This window comes from Dama dama, chromosome 31 (genome assembly GCF_033118175.1).
Source record: "Dama dama isolate Ldn47 chromosome 31, ASM3311817v1, whole genome shotgun sequence".
Classification (NCBI taxonomy): Eukaryota; Metazoa; Chordata; class Mammalia; order Artiodactyla; family Cervidae; genus Dama; species Dama dama.
Window position 1 is genome coordinate 38,416,206 of NC_083711.1, and position 20,202 is coordinate 38,436,407.

Below are 20,202 nucleotides of genomic sequence, written 5' to 3' on the forward strand. Positions count from 1 at the left end.
GGCACAGCAACCCACTCCAGTATTCTTGCCTGAAGAATCCCATGGACATGAGGAGACAGGCAGTCTAGAGTCCACAGGGTCCCAAAGAGTTAAACACTATTGACTAGAATGAGCACACACACATAGGCAGATGATGTGCAGTGGTATCTCATTGTTTAAATTTGCAATTCCATAATGACATTTGATGCTGAGCATCTTTTCATATGACTCTTTTCCTTTTGTGTATATATTTGTTGAGGTGTCTGCTTAGATTTTTGATGATTTTTTTTTTAATTGGGTTGTTTTGTCTTTCTTTTTGTTGAGTTTTAAGAGTTCTTGTACATCTTGGAAAGCAGTCATGTGTCACATCTTTTCAAATTTCTAAAATCTTTGTTAAAAATAGAAAATCCATTCCACTGGATCAATATCTTTACTTTGATTCAAACACTAAATCATTCAAATAAAATAGGGGGTATCTTTACTTTTCAAGTTGATAACAATTTTAAATTTTTAAATAATAATTTAAAAGCTAACATTTTGTCCATTAATCTGTCTCTTGAAAGTAATTGTGCTTCTTTATAAATGAGACCTGGTAGCTCAGCTGGTAAAAAATCTGCCTGCAGTTCAGGAGACCCTGGTTCAATTCCTGGGTTGGCAAGATCCCCTGGAGAAGGGATAAGCCACCAACTCCGGTATTCTTGGGCTTCCCTTGTGGCTCAGATGATAAAGAATCTGCCTGCAATGCAGGAGATCTGGGTTCAATCCCTGGGTTGGAAAGATTCCCTGGAGGAGGGCAAGGCAACCCACTCCAGTATTCTTGCCTGGAAAATCCCCATGGACAGAGGAACCTGGCAGGATACACTTCATGGGGCCGCAAAGAGTCGGACACAACTGAGCGACTATGCACACACACATAAATGAGCCCTGGAATCTTTCATATAAGTAAAATAATTAATTCTTTAAAACTGTGTTTTTTTAAAACATCTTATTAATTTTAAAGATGAATGCTAAAGTATATTTTCCTATAAAAAAAAGCCTAGGGAGGAAAGAAACATTACCCATTAAAGTATCTGCATATTTTGCTTGTTAATAACTACTGAAAAATAATTTGTAGATGAATGACTCTATCCCTATATTTTATATACCTGTGCAAAACTTCCCCACTTGCTTGTATTTTGAAAGAAGTAGGAAAGAACTCATTCACATATTCATCTAAACTTTAAAGAACTCTTCCAACATAGCAAGCATTTTGTTAGGATCTGACAACATACAATCGAATAGGTTAAGGTCTTAGATTTTGATATTCAAAGTGTGATGAATGAAGAAGACATGCGAAAAAATACATATTTTACTAAGTACAGTGTTTTATAATAGCAGTATATATCCTGAAATAATTTAAATCTAATTATTTACTGTTCTCTGTCATTCATCTGTGTGTATATATAGTAACATATTATAAACATTGCATATTATCTGCAATAAATATTATATTACTGTATACATAAACTTATGGTTAATAAATATGATATTGTTAGAGTTGGCTTATTTGAAGACATCTTAGAAACATCATGGAAATTATTACCTTGCAAAAATTGAGTTTAACATATAGTATAAAGCAAGTGTGAATTAATAGTGGTAGTAATAATACATTTCTACTAACTCCCCATTTTTTAAATGTTTAATTGGTATAGTACAATACATTATATCAGTAATTTAAAAACAGAACATCATCCACATCCACAAAGTATTGAAGAAAAAGATAAAATATGTCATTCTGTTTTGTGAAGAAGTAGAGCAGGATGAAATGCATCTCACATCGTACCTAAACTGTGAGAGATTATTTCCAAAGCAAGCATGGAATTACAGTCCAAGTAAACTTTGGTTAAAATATATTCCCTATATTTTTGAAATGAAAATGTACAACCAAGAAGAAAATCTACAAATAATCTAAATATGGACAGGGGCAAAAAAAAATTGTAATTCTTTTTTTTTTTTTTTCTTGGCCACACCATGCAGCAGGTGGTATTTTAGTTCCTGTGACCAGGGATAAACACACACCCCCTGCTGTGGAAGCATGTAGTCCTAACCACTGGACCACCAGGAAAATCACTGTAATTCTTTATACTAACTGGCAAAGACATGCATTGAAAGGCTTGGACTACTATTCACATCTGGATTATAAAAAAGATTAATGGCATAATATATGCATACGTTTGAATACTATTTTGGAATATTACTATCTATTGTGCATTGTGTTGCTACTGAAAATTTCCCATTTATTTTAATACATAAATAAGAGAAAAATATGTTTACATTGGGGTTGCAATTATTAAAATAAATATTTTGAAGAAATCCTGGAAACATGATTCTTAAAATTAATTCAATTTTGAGATGACTACAGTTTGTTTGTTTGTTTGTTTCCTTTGGTGTTTTTTGTTGGCTAACAGATGTCTGAGTAAGAATAGGAGTTCTATACTAATTTAAAGATATTCATAGGATGTTATTGATAATTTGCTAGCAGTATTCAATCATCTTCTTATGGACACAATAAAGTGAACAATGAAAATATAATAGGAATCATAATGATAGAGATATTTGTTATTAAGTAAAAATCTCATTAAAGCCCAAGTGATTTCCTGTCCTCAAAAAAGAATATTTGAGAGTCAGGTTTGGGATAGTAATCACATTACTGTAGTTTTGGTGTGGTAAAATTGTAATTTTGAGTACATAGAAAACATGGTATGTTTAAACAGAAATACTGACATTTCATTGTATTATAAACTAGAATTTTGACTGATTATATAGAAAAATCTCTTCATAATTGAGTACTTCCCTTGTCAAAGTCAGATGAGGAGAGAGGTCATTTACTTATGTGGTATATACATTAAAAACAAATTGTCATTTTTATAATCATGGAAAGTTGTTATCTAATATTATCTAATGTAGAAAATTTATACCAGGAAAATAATCAGCAGTAGACAATGAAATTAAATATGTGCTAAGAATAAAAGAAAATCTAAGGTTTGTGACATGAGCATTTAAGATGAATTCTACATACAAATGTGGAACTCAGTAACATTTCAATTAATCACTGTTTTAATATTTTAAAATTAATGAATTAAAATGATAAGGAAATAAATTTAATGTGTTTCTTCATTTAATAATTTATTTATTAAGCACAGATTCTGTATAAAGCACTATGCTAGACACTGAGGATACAGCAATGCCTTTTAAAAATTACACATGGGTGAAAAAGAGAAAATGTAACAGAGATATCTGACTGAACATAAAGGTAATAAATGCTTGTCCACAGTAAATGATGTTTGGGTTAAGGTTTAAAAGAGTTCAAAAGGCAAACAATCCTCCCCAAATAGAGCATTTCACACAATTTGTATAAAGTTAAGAAGAAACATGTTCATTAAAATGCATGGAAGAAAATATAATTACCTGGAATTTAAAGAATGAATTGAGTGTTACAAGATATAAGAGTGAAGATCTGTGTAGGTCAGGATAGGACTTAAAGGTCATGCTGATTATTTTGCTTTTAATCTTAAGAGTGAAGACTTAACACAAAAATTGATATCATCAGGTGTATGTTTAAGAAAACAATTTTGTTTAGCTCCAGAATTATAATTTAGAGGTGGAAAAAGTTGACACAGGGGAAGACCATTCACTGTTTTTTTGTTTTTCTTTATTAGTTGGAGGCTAATTACTTCACAACATTTCAGTGGGTTTTGTCATACATTGACATGAATCAGCCATGGAGTTACATGTATTCCCCATCCCGATCCCCTCTCCCACCTCCTTCTCCACCCGATTCCTCTGGGTCTTCCCAGTGCCATTCACTGTTATTGTAGACTAGATGAAAGAAAGGTTGTGAAGCTATAAAAATGAAATGAGTAGATTTCAATATTAATTAAGAGCTCAGTTAACCAGACCGTGGGGTCCCAAAGAGTCAGACATGACTGAGCGCCTAAGCAGAGCACAGCACATTATATGACTTGATTTTGCTAACCTAGAGATTATTTGGTGATCTTCCTAAAAGTTTCACAAAAATACTTGCTAAACATATTATCTGCTTTTACATTTGCCTATAATTCAAATTCTGTAATTTGGATCTAGAGGGAATGCTGAACCATTCAGGGGACTGTATTTATACAAATTCTCACCTCTAAATAAACTATGCTGTGCTGTTCTTAGTCGTGTCTGAATCTTTGTGACTGCATGGACTGTAGTCCGCCAGGTTCCTCTGTCCATGGGGATTCTCCAGACAAGAATACTGGAGTAGGTTGCCTTGCCCTCCTCCAGGGAATCTTCCCAAACCAGGGATTGAGCCGAGGTCTCCCACATCGCAGGTGGATTTGTTACCATCTGAGCCACCAAGGAAGCCCAAGAATATTGGCTGGGTAGCCTCTCTAGGGGATCTTCCCAACCCAGGAATTGACCCAGGGTCTCAGGCATTGCCGGCAGATTCTTTGCCAGCTGAGCTACCAGGGAAGTCCCTCTAATAAACTACTTAGAATTAAGAGAAATGAAATTATATTCTGTTTCCTCTCTTCTAGCAGCTCCTTGCTACTATGTATTTCCCCTCATAGAGGAAGATACTGGGGGGACACCCATATCCTTTTGATCCACACCATTCCTGTGCACTGAGTACACCAGGGATGCCAGGAAAATAACACCCCCAGAAATCCTCAGACAACCTCTAATGAGGATTGGTCAATATTCCCTAAATACTCCTCTCCCTTATCCATCAAGTGGGATGACTTTGCAGGGAGCCCAAATCTGTCTGAGTTCCACAGCGGGATTGAACCCCAAGTGCCTATGGGGTAATGGGCTCAATAAAACACACTTAATCTACTTCCTTCTATTCCTGTCTTTCCAAGGCACCCTGAGGTCACTCCCCATAAAAGAAATATCTCAGGGTATATTGATAAGGATTCTCTATTTGTCAGGATTCTACAGAGAAGCAGCACACCTGCCGAGATCTGAATTGGTGAGTTAAAGACCCAGAAGAGCTGATGACTTAGTTCTGATTTTGGGTGGCCTTGGCATGCAGTGGCTTGAAGAAGGGCTTCAGTTCCCAGTTCTGAGGTTGGGTCACAATGATAAAAGCACAGAACCCTAGCCAGTAGACTAGTAGTCAGTGACAAGGCCCTGACCCTTTGACTTAGCAGAAAAAAGAATTCCCACAAAGAAGAAAAACAGTGAAATAAGTGAAATATTTATTAGGAGGAAAAAGAGTACAGGTGTGTGGACAGACACATGGGTGGACTCAGAGAAACAGTTGTGCCCTCATGGTAGTTTCAATCACATTATGGGGCCTTTTTTTCCGGGTTTCCTTTTCCAGTCATTTTGATTTGCCTGGTTGTGAGCCTGTATTTGGTGTATCTTAGGAACCTCCCATTTATGGATGCTCATCTCTTAGCCAAGATGGATTCTAATGAAAAGGATTATGGGTAGTTGACATCACTATGAGCTGATACTTCCTCCTTTTTTTTACCCCCAAGGAGCTTTTCTGCATTTGTGTAGTCATGGAGGTCACCTTGACTTTGAGAATGAGGAATGTATGGTCTTTTATCTCCTACTGAGGCAGGGCCCAGCCTCCTTCACCATCCCACTTTTACAGAGTTTCTGCTATTATGGATTTCTGTCCACAAGAGAGAAACTGTTCTGTCTGGATCCCATCTATCTCCTGCCTCAATTCCAGTGTGAGTCCAAAGAGAAACCAGTGTGAGATCTGGAGAAACCAGAAGAAATGATGCTATAGTTCTAGTCTGAGAGCCAGCAGGCTCAAGTTCCAGGAAGAGCAGCTATTTCACCTTGACTTGCAGAAAGAAAAAGACTGATGTGCAAGCTCAAATGCTGTCAGGAAAAATTTTCTATTTGTGGGAGGGTCAGCCTTAAAACTCATCATTCAAAGAATGAAGACAATGGCATCCAGTTCCATCACTTCATGGCAAATAGATGGGTATTTTCTTGGGCTCCAAAATCACTGCAGTTAGTGACTGCAGCCAGGAATTTAAAAGATGCTTATTCCTTGGAAGAAAAGCTATTACCAACCTAGACAGCATATTAAAAAGCAGAGATATTACTGTGCTGACAAAGGTCCATCTAGTCAAAGCTATGGTTTTTCCAGCAGTCATGTACAGATATGAGAGTTGGACCATAAAAAGACTGAGCACTGAAGAATTGATGTTTTTGAATTGTGGTGCTAGAGAGGACTGTTGAGAGTCTCTTGGACTGTAAGGACATCAAACCTGTCAATCCTAAAGGAAATCAATGCTGAATATTTTTGGAAGGACTGATGATAAAGCTGAAGATCCAGTATTTTGGCCACCTGATATGAAGAACTGACTCATTTAGATAAAACCCTGATGCTGGCAAAGATTCAAGGCAGAAGGAGAAGGAGGAGGGGACGACAGAGGATGAGATCAGTTCAGTTCAGTCTCTCAGTCATGTCCGACTCTTGTGACCCCATGGGCTGCAGAACACCAGGCTTCCCTGTCCATCGCCAACTCCCGGAGCTTACTCAAACTCATGTCCATCAAGTCGGTGATGTCATCCAACCATCTCATCCTTTGTCATCCCCTTCTTCTCCCGCCTTCAATCTTTCCCAGCATCAGGGTTTTTTCAAATGAGTCAATTCTTCGCATCAGGTGGCCAAAGTATTGGTGCTTCAGCTTCAGCATAACTGCTTTCAATGAATGTTCAGGACTGATTTCCTTTAGGATGGACTGGTTGGATCTCCTTGCAGACTAAGGGACTCTCAAGAGTCTTCTCCAACACCACAGTTCAAAAGCATCAATTCTTCGGTGCTCAGCTCTCTTTATAGTCCAAATTTCACATCTATACATGACTACTGGAAAAAGCGTGGCTTTGACTCGATGGACTTTTTTGGCAAAGTAATGTCTCTCCTTTTTAGTATGCTGTCCAGGTTGGTCATAGCTTTTCTTCCACAGAGGAATTGTCTTTTAATTTCATGGCTGCAGTCACCATCTGCAGTGATGACTGCAGAGGATGAGATGGTTGGATGCAGGTGATTGCAGAGGATGAGATGGTTGGATGCAGGTGATTGCAGAGGATGAGATGGTTGGATGGTATCACTGACTCAATGGGTATGAGTTTGAGCAAGATCTGGAAGATGGTGAAGGACAAGGAATCCTGGCACGCTGCAGTCCATGGGGTTGCAAAGAGTCAGACACCCCTGACTGAATAGCAACAACAGATACACATGCTAACAACAACTCTCTTTCCAAGGGTCACACTTTTCTGATCTTTCTTCTGTAATATTTTTCTCTGGAACTGAAGCTTTATGTTTATGTCAGGATGAAATTGAATTTTGTATGTGTTACATGTGGTCAAAGTTTAAAATACAATAGCCCTCATTTTCTCAGAATCATTCTGGTTCATACTTATTTCTCTGTATAATTAAACTGATATTTCCTCTTCACTTTTAAAAGTGTTCTATTTGGAAGGCAAAATTATAAGATCATCATGGTAACTGGTTCCATTAATATGATGATGATAATAAAACTTTGAGTATATTTCAATTCTTTATTATTTTTTTACTGTTTAAAAATATGACAATATACATCATATTTCTTTGAAGTAATTTTTCTTCCTGGGTTATTTTATGCTATAGTATTTTACCATGGTGTACATGGAATGCTTATTTATAAATGGGATATTATTGTTGATTATCTTGAATGCATTTTTTTCTTTAGAAGATTGAGAAAAAATGTATTTGAAATGTATAAATAACTTATAAGTATGGTATAAGGCCTTCCACAGGATCTTGTTTACTGTTCTCGGTTCAGTTCAGTCACACAGTCGTGTCCAACTGTTTGTAACCCCATGGACTGAAGGACACTAAGCTTCCCTGTCCAACAGCAACTCCGGGAGCTTACTCAAACTCATGTCCATTGAGTCGGTGATGCCATACAACCATCTCATCTTCTGTCATCCCCTTCTCCTCCCACCTTCAATCTTTCCCAGCATCAGGGTCTTTTCAAATGAGTCAGTTCTTTGCATCAGGTAGCCAAAGTATTGGAGCCTCAGCTTCAGTCAGTCCTTCCAATGAATATTTAGAACTAATTTCCTTTACAATTGACTGGTTTGATCTTGCAGTCCAAGGGACTCTCAAGAGTCTTCTCCAACACCACAGTTCAAAAGCATCAATTCTTCAGCGCTCAGCTTTCTTTATAGTCCAACTCTCACATCCATACATGACTATAGGAAAAACCATAGCTTTGACTGTAATGCTATTACATTACATTATCTGTAATGTCTCTGCTTTTTAATATGCTATCCAGGTTGGTCATAGCTTTTCTTCCAAGGAGTAAGCATCTTTTAATTTCATGGCTGCAGTCACCATCTGCAGTGATTTTGGAACCCAGAAAATAAAGTCTGTCACTGTTTCCATTGTTTCTCCATTTATTTGCCAAGGAGTGATGGGACTAGATGCCATGATCTTAGTTTTTTGAATGTTGAGTTTTAACTCAGCTTTTTCACTTTCCTCTTTCACTTTCCTCTTTCTTCTTATAATTTCAGTTTATTGTTCTCTATAGGACAAATCTGAATAATACTTTCCTGAATAAGATAAATAACCTAAAAAGTACACAATTAATTTTGATTTAATTGCATCAAAGTCAGAGGATGATATAACCTAAGGATAGTTCACACTAAGGGAAGGGTGAGAATAGCTGTGACTCAATGAAGCATTCATAGCTTATTTTGTTTATTGTTGAAGATATGGAAACAAAAGGAGAGAGTTCCATGCTGACTGGGAGCCACACAAAGCTAGGGCCAGCAATGTCTCATAAAGGAATGAGCCTGTTTACACTCTTTTTTTTTTTAGTTTATTTTCCTTTTTTTCTACGTAATATGATTGATTCCATAATGTAATTATGATGTAAAAACAGCGACTGATTGATTAAAGGACATTACATGACTTAACTCGGTGGGTACGAGTTTGAACAAGCTCTGAGAGTTGATGATGGACAGGGAAGCCTGGCATGCTGCAGTCCACGTGGTCACTAAGAGTCAGACACGACTGAGCGACTGAACTGACTGACATGACATGAAAGTTATAAATATAAATGTCTCAAGGTCTTTTTGTATCTTCTTCCGCCAAGCATGATTTTATTGTTAAATGGAAATAACTTTCTAACAATTATGTTATTGCACATACAACAAAATTTTGATTTTTATTAATGTTCTAAATAACTATTTCAGATGATTTGCTAATGGTACTTTAAACCAAACAGTGTGTGGTAAGGTCTGCATCACTGAATTTTCAAAAAGACTTTGCATAATTCTTGTGAGACAGTGGTCTCAAGTTCTTTTAGGGTTCCTTATTGTTAGTCCTTGGTATTCCTGCAACAATGAGAGTGTTGTTATTCAAATGCACATAAATGCATTCAGTCCATAATAATAGTATTCATAGCCATCTATAATAGTAGAAGAAACAATTGTATGAAATGCTTGATATTCATCTGAACTACTTTTGCAATTTCACTTTTAAATTCAGATTTCAGAAATAATACAGCAGTGGCCCTCATAAGATACTCAGATATTTTTGTAAGCTTTTCCTGGACAGGATGGTAGCTTCTTAAACTTCAGACCCTGTTTCACTAAGAGACCTTTTATAAATACATACAATTATAAGAAATGGCTTGAACATACACCATGATGTAGAGTTATTAAATATATAGCTTTACATGTGTTTAATGACCTTTCTCAATATTCTTTTTTTTCTAGATACACCATCAGTTAAGATTATACCATCCACTCCTTTTCCACAAGAAGGACAGCCTTTAATTTTGACTTGTGAATCCAAAGGAAAACCACTGTAAGTGATTTAATGAGCAATAAATTTTTTTACTTTTTATTCTATCTTGCTTTGATTGCAGGCTTTAACTGCAGAAATCCACAACGTGTGCCTTTTATTGCTGGGCAAAATGATCTCAGAAAAGAAAGCCCCCTGAACCATGTCTTCATTAAGTGTCTGTGGAAGATAGGTCTTGTATTTTATCATTCAGTGAAATTTCTGGGAAGATTTCCAACTGCGATTTTTTTTCCCTTTTTCCCCCACTATTTCTTCTTGAAAGGAGTATAGACTTCATCAGTCACTGTTTTTACATCATCAGATTGATAGAAGTTACATATGCTGAACTTAATTCTCTCATGTAAAGCTCTAAAAATATTGAATCCTCAAAATATGTCCATGTTTTAGTTACATGGAAAATCATTTTCATAAGAGAAATCAAATCTACACTTCTAATATAACCCCCTGAAACATAATTTCTTGATGTGTTATAATTGGAGGTAATGTGAATGAAAGGGTCACAGACTGAACATTTTCAATTAAAAAGAGATTTCATTGTTAGAATAATGAGTTCTAACATCACTGTGACTCTAAAATTTTATGTTTGACATTCATGTTTATAAACAGTTAACTCTTGGAAATATATCAATATATCAATAGAAAATATATTAATAGAAAATTCAAGTATGGAGTATCAAATAAGGATTATTTCTTTGGAAAGTGCTTTGATCACTGTATGGTAACACTCTACTTGGAACTGAAAGTCATTTGTTTCATCTTCTAAGATATTTCCATTGATTTGCATTTCTGTTTAACTTTTAATGGGAGGAATTTAATTGTTCTCTGTATATAACTATAGGCTTCCCAGGTGGTAAAGAATCCACCTGCCAGTACAGGAGATGCTGGTTCCATCCCTGGTTCAGGAAGATCCCTTGGAGAAGGAAATGGCTAAGCACTCCAGTGTTCTTGCCTGGGAAATCCCACGGACAGAGAAGCCTAGCAGGCTTCTCAAAGGTCCATGAGGTCTCAAAGAGTCAGAAACAACTCAGTGACTAAACAACAACAACAAACATATATAAATATATGGGATAGTTTTTGTGCAAATCAAACTTATTTACTAAAAATTTGTTTCTAATAACATTTGTATTTAAGTGTAGATTTCATAGTAACACATGTGGAACTTTTCTAAAGTAATTTTAATACAGAAGCCTGAAATTTCAGCTTCCTGAATTTTATTGTCTTATACTTTTTAACACACTATGTGAATTTATGCTTTTGTTGTCACAGCATTGATATTTTAGAACTGTTCTCTCTTACAGTAAATATTTTCTAGAGATTAAAAATATACTGACTTAAAGAGCATTTTGTAAATTTATCTATTTTTTTTTCTTTTAAGAAACATTTAAAGCATTTTAGATCTTGAAAGGGAGGAATTTTTTTCAAAGGAGCTTTACTCTATATATCCTGTGCAATTCACGTTCATAGTTCTTACCACTGATAAACTTAAATTGCTTATAGAAAACACTTTTTGACTATCAACTATTTCAACTAAAAACTAACAATTATTTCAACTAAAAGCCACATTTAGAAATGTGACTGCATTTCAGTATTACAGCTAAAGCAGAGCTTTTAGCTGTAAGTTCAGTACTTTAGGGGCTTCCCTCATAGTTCAGTTGGTAAAGAATCCGCCTGCAACGTGGGAGACCTGGCTTCAATCCCTGGGTTGGGATGATCCCCTGCAGAAGGGAAAGGCTACCCACTCCAGTATTCTGACCTGGAGAATTGCATGGACTATACAGTCCATGGGGTTTCAAAGAGTTGGATTTGACTGTGACTTTCTCTTAATCACTCAGTACTTGAAGTGTAGCAAATTTAATCTGCTTTAGACATACTGAAATCCAATTTCTTTACTCCCAAGTCTGTATTTCTCATACCAGAGCTTCTTTCCTCACTTTCCCTTCCATTTCCTCTCCTGTTCCTTTTTATTATTTTTTCCCAGCTTTCCCTCTTCCCTTCTCCCTGTCTCTCTCTTTTGCTTCTGTTTCTTCTGTAACCTCAGAGGTCAGCATTTGGAGATATGATAAAGAAACATGATCAGGATCAGGGCATAGCAAAGGAGTTTGACTTTTACCTTCTTTCCATAGCTCTGCCACAAAGTACATACGTGTACATGTAGATTATATGTACAACTTACACAGTTAAATGAGGTGAAGATGGGAAGTATAATATATAGAATGCTTGGGAATTAATACATTCCATCATCTAGTTACCTGTCAATGATCTTCTTTTTAACTCTATATCCACTTTCACTATCTTTTTTTTTTTTTTAGTGAATACTTATGTTGTGATCTAAGTAATTAGCTATGTAAGTAATCCATTTTCCTCAGCTTGGATATGGTTGAATAAAAGTGCCTTATTTTGGGTCTCTGTTTCAGTTACCTAGAAATAAGCTTGGATATGCAATAATCCTTTGCACTGCAGATGAATGAAAAACAGCAATCTCATATATTTATTTTATTTAAAAATACAAAGGCCCCAGAAGTCTAGGAAATATAAAATGTCATCTTTCTCAGAAAGATCCTGATTAATAACACTTTGCTGTCGGTAATGGAAATAAGAAGGCTTCTTATTTTACAGAAAGGAAAACTAAAGCTCAGTGTTAACCAATTTTCCCAATTCATCCAGATTTTGAATGGATGAGTCAGGATTTAAACTTAGTTCAATCATTGCCCAAAGATCACATATCTTCAGCTATTTTCTGCTACTTCAATTGCTGAGTCTAAATTGTCACTTATGTTAGTCAAAGTCACTTTTGAAAAATTAGGATCGGCGCTACAATAATGAGCAGCACTGACGCTGAAGCTCTAGATGCTTGAAGGTGAAGAACTGGCTCATCTCAAGACACATTTCACTGTTGTTTTTCTTGTTTTGTATCAGGCTTTCTTCTGTATTTGTGCCTGTTCTGGAAACTTGCCAAATTCCTACCAAGCTGACCATTTCTAGCATAGTTTACAGACATATAAAAAGTTCTTTAGTTAGTATATTATCTTCTGAGCAATTAGCTGCTAAGCTCCATATGGGTTAAAATGATTATTATATTCAGTCTTTATCATTATAGATTATACTGTTTTATTCTATATGCTATGGTTCAAAAGTAAATGTACATTGACTTATTCACTGTATTATATTCTTATTCCCAAGTCTTTTTATGATCTTTCCTTGTGGGCCTCCAGGCCATTGACATTAAAGATATAGTCAAATTCTCTGACTCCTTTTTGCCTTTAGACCACTACCTCTCTTGTGTCCTAATTATGTTAAAATGCACTCTTCTGCATTTTCAAAGTAACTATCATTTCCAACAAATGAAGACATTAGCATCTTTAAAGACAGTCTCATTGCTTGCCTCTCTAGTTTACTTTCCATCTCCAACAATGCCAGATGAGGCAGATAGGACCAAAAAAGCAAGAGAATGCTTTTTCTGATCATGAAGAAAACAAGTCTCACTAGAGCTAATAGAACAGAAGGCAAACTGAAAATGGATTAATCAGGGAGTTATTATAGTCAAAGCTATGGTTTTTCTAGTAGTTACGTATGGATTTAAGAGTTGGACCATAAAGAAGGCTAAGTGCCAAAGAAGAACTGATGCTTTAGAATTGTGGTGCTGGAGAAGACTCTTGAGAGTCCCTCAGACTGCAAGGAGATCAAACCAGTCAATCCTAAAGGCAATCAACCCTGAATATTTATTGGAAGGATTGTTGCTGCAGCTGAAGCTCCAAAACTGTGGTCACCTGATGCAAAGAGCCAACTCGTGGGAGAAGATTGTGATGCTGGGAAAGACTGAAGGCAAAAGGAGGAGGGAGCAGAAGAGGATTAGATGGTTAGAGAGCATTACCAACTCAGTTGAAATGAATTTGAACAAACTGCAGAAGATAGTGGAGAACAGAGGAGCCTGGTGTGTTGAGTCCATGGGGTCACATAGAGACAGATACAACTTAGTGACAGAAAAATAACAATCAGGGAGTTAGGTGATGGGAAGGCAAAGAAATTAAGAGCACCCATTTCAGAAACTGAATCATGAACAACTGAAAAGGGCTGAGAAAAGAACGCCGCATCAAACAGAAGTTGTAAAATAAAAAACAGTAGGGAGGCTGTTCTTATTTTAAGATAGGATCGAAAGAGCCTGTAAAGAGTATGAGTAAAAATGAAGTTGTAATGTCACATTTACCCAAAGGGCAGGTTCGAATTTCCTATTTTATTCTGTTAATCACAGTCAAAGTTCTCCGGTACACCTGATTCCTCATTCTGTTATTTTGGATTCACTGAGCAGCAACTCTGTGCCTTAGCTTCTAAGCTTCTAATTGACTCCTGAAGTACCTAATTTCTGCTATTATTACCATTTATCTGATCCCCCTTTTATGAGCAGGTGAGAAGCAGAAATGGATAATAAATCTATGATTTCTTCACATTTTGTTGCTGACTTCAATCATTTCTTTAACCCATGAACAAATCTTTATTGTTTCTTAAAAATTATGTGACCAATATATGATTTCCTAAAGAATGAATCAATTAATGGTTATTAGGCAAGTTAATAGACAAAAAACGCACTACTGCTTTTTGTAAAGTCACAAAACGATGGTGTGACTCATCTCATACTGAGACTCATGTTCCTAACCTAGCCTCCTGTATGCTAATGCTGTTTTCTTTGTTCTAAATGTGAGGGCCCCAGTGACTGTTTATGAACAATCATGCCTTATTTGCCTGCTTTGGACTGAAGCCTTTTGCTATTTTCCTGTGGAACAGCTGCATAACTTGGGCCAGGATCAAATTGTTCCACTTGACATTACTATAGAGGCATTCTATTCTTTCTTTAAAAGAGAGATTACTGTACATGTCTGTCTTTTATTTTAATTTTAGTTTAAAGTGAGGACCAAGCTAATGCCAGCTACTTTTCTTTCAAGTCCCTAGAGTTTTTGCAACCTCTTCTTTCTTTGGCTGAATTCCCAGACAGCTTTCAGGCAGCACTGTTCTCCATTTACAGAAGTACAGGTGGAAAAAAAGCTGTTATATTATATTAAAATTATGACTTTAAATGGTGTGGGGTTGCCTTCTACATGCTATAGTTAATTATCATTCATTTTAATCGAATGTCTAAAACACTCTAATAAGTAGGTCAAATAAATGTATATTTTGTATTTATCCTATAAAAGAAAATAATTATAAGTATTGATAAATTTTTCCACATCTCCAGGATTATGTTTATGCTGTATTTGTTGTTTTACCCCTGGTAACCACAATTTTTTTGTGTTCTTGGTATAACTGTAGTATATGTAATTCCATTGCACTTACCATTGCTATTCTGTACAAGAGGAAAGATTTTAGTCTTTAAGAAGACAGATCACATGTTATAGTGAGGTGTTTCAGAGGAACACTTAGAGGATCACATCCACTTTTAAAACGATCTAGAATTTAAGAAGGAATCTGTCAAGAACATACTGGTTCATTGTCCTGTTACCATTACAGATATTTAAAAATGCGATGTACATTAAGGCAAAACAGTTTTATATCATCTGTTTTATTTTCTTCAGTCTAATATGCACCTTTTTACAAATCACAGATTATTTCCTGCCACACAATCCAATCACAGCCAAAAGAAATGAGGAAAACAACCAGGAGTTAAAGAAAGCAATTTATGCAAAGTGAAATGTTCTACCCCAAAACAGAACAAAATTTGAATTTGTCAACTGAAAAACAGTGCAGAAGGCTGCAAATAATAAAATAGTTTACCTGGGGTCTTAGAAACTGAGATTCAGTAGACAGAGATACTGGTTAAACCAAAAGAGTGTTCAGGTGAAGAGAAAGAATCAGAGGCTTCTAAAGACAAAAAGCCACGAGGCTGTTAAAAGTTGCCTGGTGAGAATTGTAATTGATTCTGACATGAATCAGGAAGTATCTGTCCTTAAGGAAACACGTGTTATTTTAGGATAGTTGAATAAGTAGATAGGCTGCCACAAGTTATTTTAGGATATGGATCCAATAATTATCTTGAGTTTCTAGTGGATGATCTGGATACATTAAGTAGGACAACAACAGATCAAAAGGTTAGATCCCATTTAGGCTGAGATACGTAAAAGTCACACTTCTTAATAGCCTCCTGGCTCCGCTTTAGGGAGCTCTATTAGCAATACAGGCTCCATTTTGATTTTTCCTTCCCAAATTTTGAGAAAAAGAATATGATCTACAGTGATAACAATTTCATATGATTTGACCTAATGCCTAATAGAAGTTAATTACACAATGATTGTCTCTCTCCTTCCATCTGTACTATAGAAAGCCTACTAAATAATCATCTAGGTCTATGTTTATGTTCAGATATAATGCCTAAGCTATCATGCTCTGGGGCAGAAAAAGCTGGGTGAGTGGTAGAAAGAGAAATAGAAGTATGATAAATACTTTGAATGATAAATCTGTACATATCTGTGGCCTGAGTGGTCTTGAAAAAGTCACATAATCAAATCAATTTTTTTTTTAGTTAATAAACTTTATTTTTTAGTTTCACAGTGAAACTGAGTGGAAAGTGCAGATTTCCCAAGCGCCCTTCATCCCCACTCATGTACAACCTGTTCTATTATTGGCATCCCTCATGGCAGTGATACTTATATTACAGTGCATCTATATGAACCTATCATTTCTACCCCAAAGCCCATAGTTTACCAATGTAAATATACCAAGTATTTTTTATTCTCTAAAATTAGAAAATAAAACCTTATAAACAAATTGCACATATATTTTCACTTTTAAAACACTTTCTGCCTCCAAGTAATTTCATAATAAGTAATAGCCATGAGGATGATAAGTTTTTATTTTGTCAAAAAACACATAGTGTACCTCACCAACTTTTAAACTTAGAAGTCTTAATTAAATGTTAACAAATATGCTGAAACTGGGCTACTATGGCAACCCTGGGACCTGAGTTATTATCTCACACTTCTTCCATGGTTTTGAAATTCAAGGTAATAAGCAGAATAAACACATTCTAGGATGATGATCTGTGACTTTTCAAAGCATGTTTGAGCAGCAAAGAGATCCAAACTAAAGTCATGGCAAAACTTTCAGGCAGCAGGGCAATTTTGTTGAGGTTTAATAATACTAATAATGAGCTATAGAGAAGCCAGACAGAGGCATGAATAGTTGTTAAGGAGTAAAATGTGGCTAGAAATGAGAAAGTCCTGGGACACAGGAATAGCCCCTCCATATTGTCATGGTAGGAAAAAAACTTTGAAAAATTGGAAAGGACTAGAACGGGTAGAGAATGAGTTCTGGTTCCCCTAAGTGGAAAATATGCTATGAAGAAGTTCAGCTGGGATGAAAGAGCTGAACCAGTCAGCTAGTTTAACAGAAAGCGGAAGAAGAGATCTGGAAGGTTTTCAGAAACCAAGACTAAGTGAATAACATGGTTCATGAGTGGTTGATATTCCAGGGTTTGCAATGTATAAAGCCTCGTTCTAGCATAGGTTTCCCAGTTCCCTTATTCCAGTCTTCTTTTAACCACAAAATTATCCTGTTGTAAAAGGTTTACAAAGACCCTTAGATTGTTTTCATTTTATTGATAAGGACAGTGAGACTTGTGGAGGTTATATGACCTTTTCTAGTTACACAGCAAATAAATGGGAGAATTGGGATTACAAAAACACTTAAAAATTTTAACAACACTGATGGTTACGTTTTCTTATTTTCACAGTATTTTCACTTCTGTCATGTTGGCTTTTCAGGATAACCCAGTGAAGTTGACAAGAACGAGAAAGTTCTTATAAACTTTAGGAATGCCTATGTTTTAGTTAATTACAGAAGATTATCAGTTATGAATGAAACCTGCATTGACATATTCAAGTACTATATAAAGAATTTCTACATATATCTAAATAGTTCTGCCTAGATTTTATGATTATGTACATAATAATTATTCCATTATTAAATATGTTTGTTTTTAAAAAGCTAATTATATTCTGCTCTTAATTTTATATATTTGAGATGATTAGGACTGCTCATTGTAACTACAAAACAATACCAATGCACGCATAATACCAATGTATTGGACTACAATGCATAGCCTCAGGGGTTGACTATAATAAGCAGGAAGCTCAAAGAGAACACTCCCCCAAAGTGTGTCTTTCTTGCTAAAAGCAATGCTTAATATGTCACCAAAATAATTGGTGGAATAAACATAATGAGGGACTCATCTACAAACTCTCACAAAGTCAGCCCTTCAGTGACAAATGTTACAGAGCATTTAAATTTTTTTTTTTCCCACTTTGTGTCCTAATATCTAGAGAGATATAAACTTGTCTCAATTAATTAATTAAAAATTAAAGGCGGTATAATCAGTTTTTTTTCTAAAGTGTTTTAAAGGAATAATACTGGGAAATTAGTTCTGAGTGCTCATAATTTAAAAAATATATATATCCATGTGTTGTGCTTTTCATATGAGTTATTTTTCTGAGGCACATATGGTCTTTTGCTTCCATCTCATGGCTTCAAAATTTAATCACACATTGATGCTGTAGAAACACACAAGTGGTTATCTTGGAAATGAGACCGAATATATTTGGTTTTGTTTTTGAAACAAGAAGCTGACTCCTGGTAATCTCCACTGCTGTTATTTAGGCTGGGCATCTGTGGTGTGCTGGGCACTCAATCATTTTCAATTAAATGCGCCTATGTCTCATGAAAGTCGCACGAGAGCTTGCAGAATCATGATTATAGATCCATAGAGGAAATGTACTTTTGAACATTTCCAGGTAAGCAATTTTCTTGCAACAAAAACCCAATTATTTTGACGGATTATGTAAATGCTCAGTGGGAAACTCCAACACCAAAACGTCCTCAATACTTTTAAGACCCCATTGTGGAGTGATGTCGTCATTTACTTGATTAGATTTTTGAGCTCATGGACTTTAAAATCTGTTTTTTTTGATATATTAATTATGAGATTGCATCTAAGCACTTTACCCTGTATTTAAAGCTCTGTAAACACTGCATTTGTGTTTATATAAAACAGTCACCAAAGTGGTAATTGTAAAAAAAGTGTAGAAACAAAAATCACTCTAATGTATAAAAGTTGAAATATTATATTTCATCCTTTATTAAAGAGCATGTTACCCATTGCTCAACAAATCCCATTCAATAAGAATTGCTTTTTCTTTTTGCATTTTTCCCCATAATATTATTTGTGTCATAAAGTTAGAGTTATTAATAATATCCTTCTGGTGATCACCAGTCAGCTTATTCTGAAGGGCATTACTTTGTGCTTGTGGTAAATCTCTTGACTGTAATTTTTGCAAATAAATGTAGAGAACAAAAATGTGAATTAACTCAGAATCACCACATATATTCAGTATTATTTCAATTAATGGTGCAACTGAGAAAATTTTTATACTGTGGAAAGCCATTTATTTAAATGACCTAAAGAAATTTTCTTGCATTATATGTGTTTTAACAAAGTATGGTATATAGTGATTCACTTTTCTAGATATAACTTCAATCATTCAGGAACCTCTAAACCTCAAAGTTTGAAAAAAATTTAAACAGCAAGTTCCCAAACTGTAGAAAATATGAACATGTACAAATGTCTCCAGTTAGAATGAGGAGAATCTGTCAGTGATTGTTGATAGCCTTGAAAGCTCAGCTCTTTCAAATGCAAAGCTCCAGAAATCTCTGGGAAATTTTAAGGAAAGGAGAAAGGAGAGAGAAAGAACATTAAAAAGGCAGGAGAAAAGGAGAGACTCTTGTGACTTGTGATCAGCAGATTTTTCTAAAGTGGTGAGCTGTGATGGACTTCAGCACCACCACTCAAAATTACAGGTACACAGATGAACATAGTGAGGTGACCATACAGAAACAAGATTAAAAATACATAGTTTTCCAGTTTAGGAACAAAGGGGTTTTCCCAGGTGCCTCTAGTGGTAAAAAATCCACCTGCCAATGCAGGAGATGCAATAAATGGGGGTTTCAGGGACAGAAGAGCCTGGTGGGCTACAGTCCATGGAGTTGCAAAGAGACATGATTGAGCAACTGAATATATTGCATACTGCACATAGGCACAAAAAGACCTAGAAGTCACAGGAACTCTCACAGTAGGTCACAAATTTGAAGTTTCAAATAGTGATATATTAATTAGTCATCAGATTAATTTTAACCACCACCCCCACTTTTAAATTCTGACAGGGGTACACTTGAAACTAACAGAACATTGTGAATTAAACATACTTCAGACTTAAAAATTGGATTGCATTATGTCCGACTCTTTGCAATCCTATGGATTGTAGTTGCCAGGCTCCTTTGTCCATGGAACTTTTCCAGGCAAGAATACTGGAGTGGGTTGCCATTTCCTACTCCAG

General features: G+C 35.6%; 1 protein-coding gene across 1 annotated transcript in view; it reads left to right on the forward strand.

Annotated features, from left to right (window-relative positions):
- The window catches only part of CADM2 (cell adhesion molecule 2), a 366,017-nt gene that overhangs the window by 228,401 nt on the left and 117,414 nt on the right, over nucleotides 1-20,202 (forward strand). Inside the window, exon 6 of the mRNA XM_061133950.1 lies at nucleotides 9,742-9,832. Coding sequence (XP_060989933.1) covers nucleotides 9,742-9,832 — 91 coding nt within the window. The remainder of the gene's footprint in view (nucleotides 1-9,741; nucleotides 9,833-20,202) is intronic.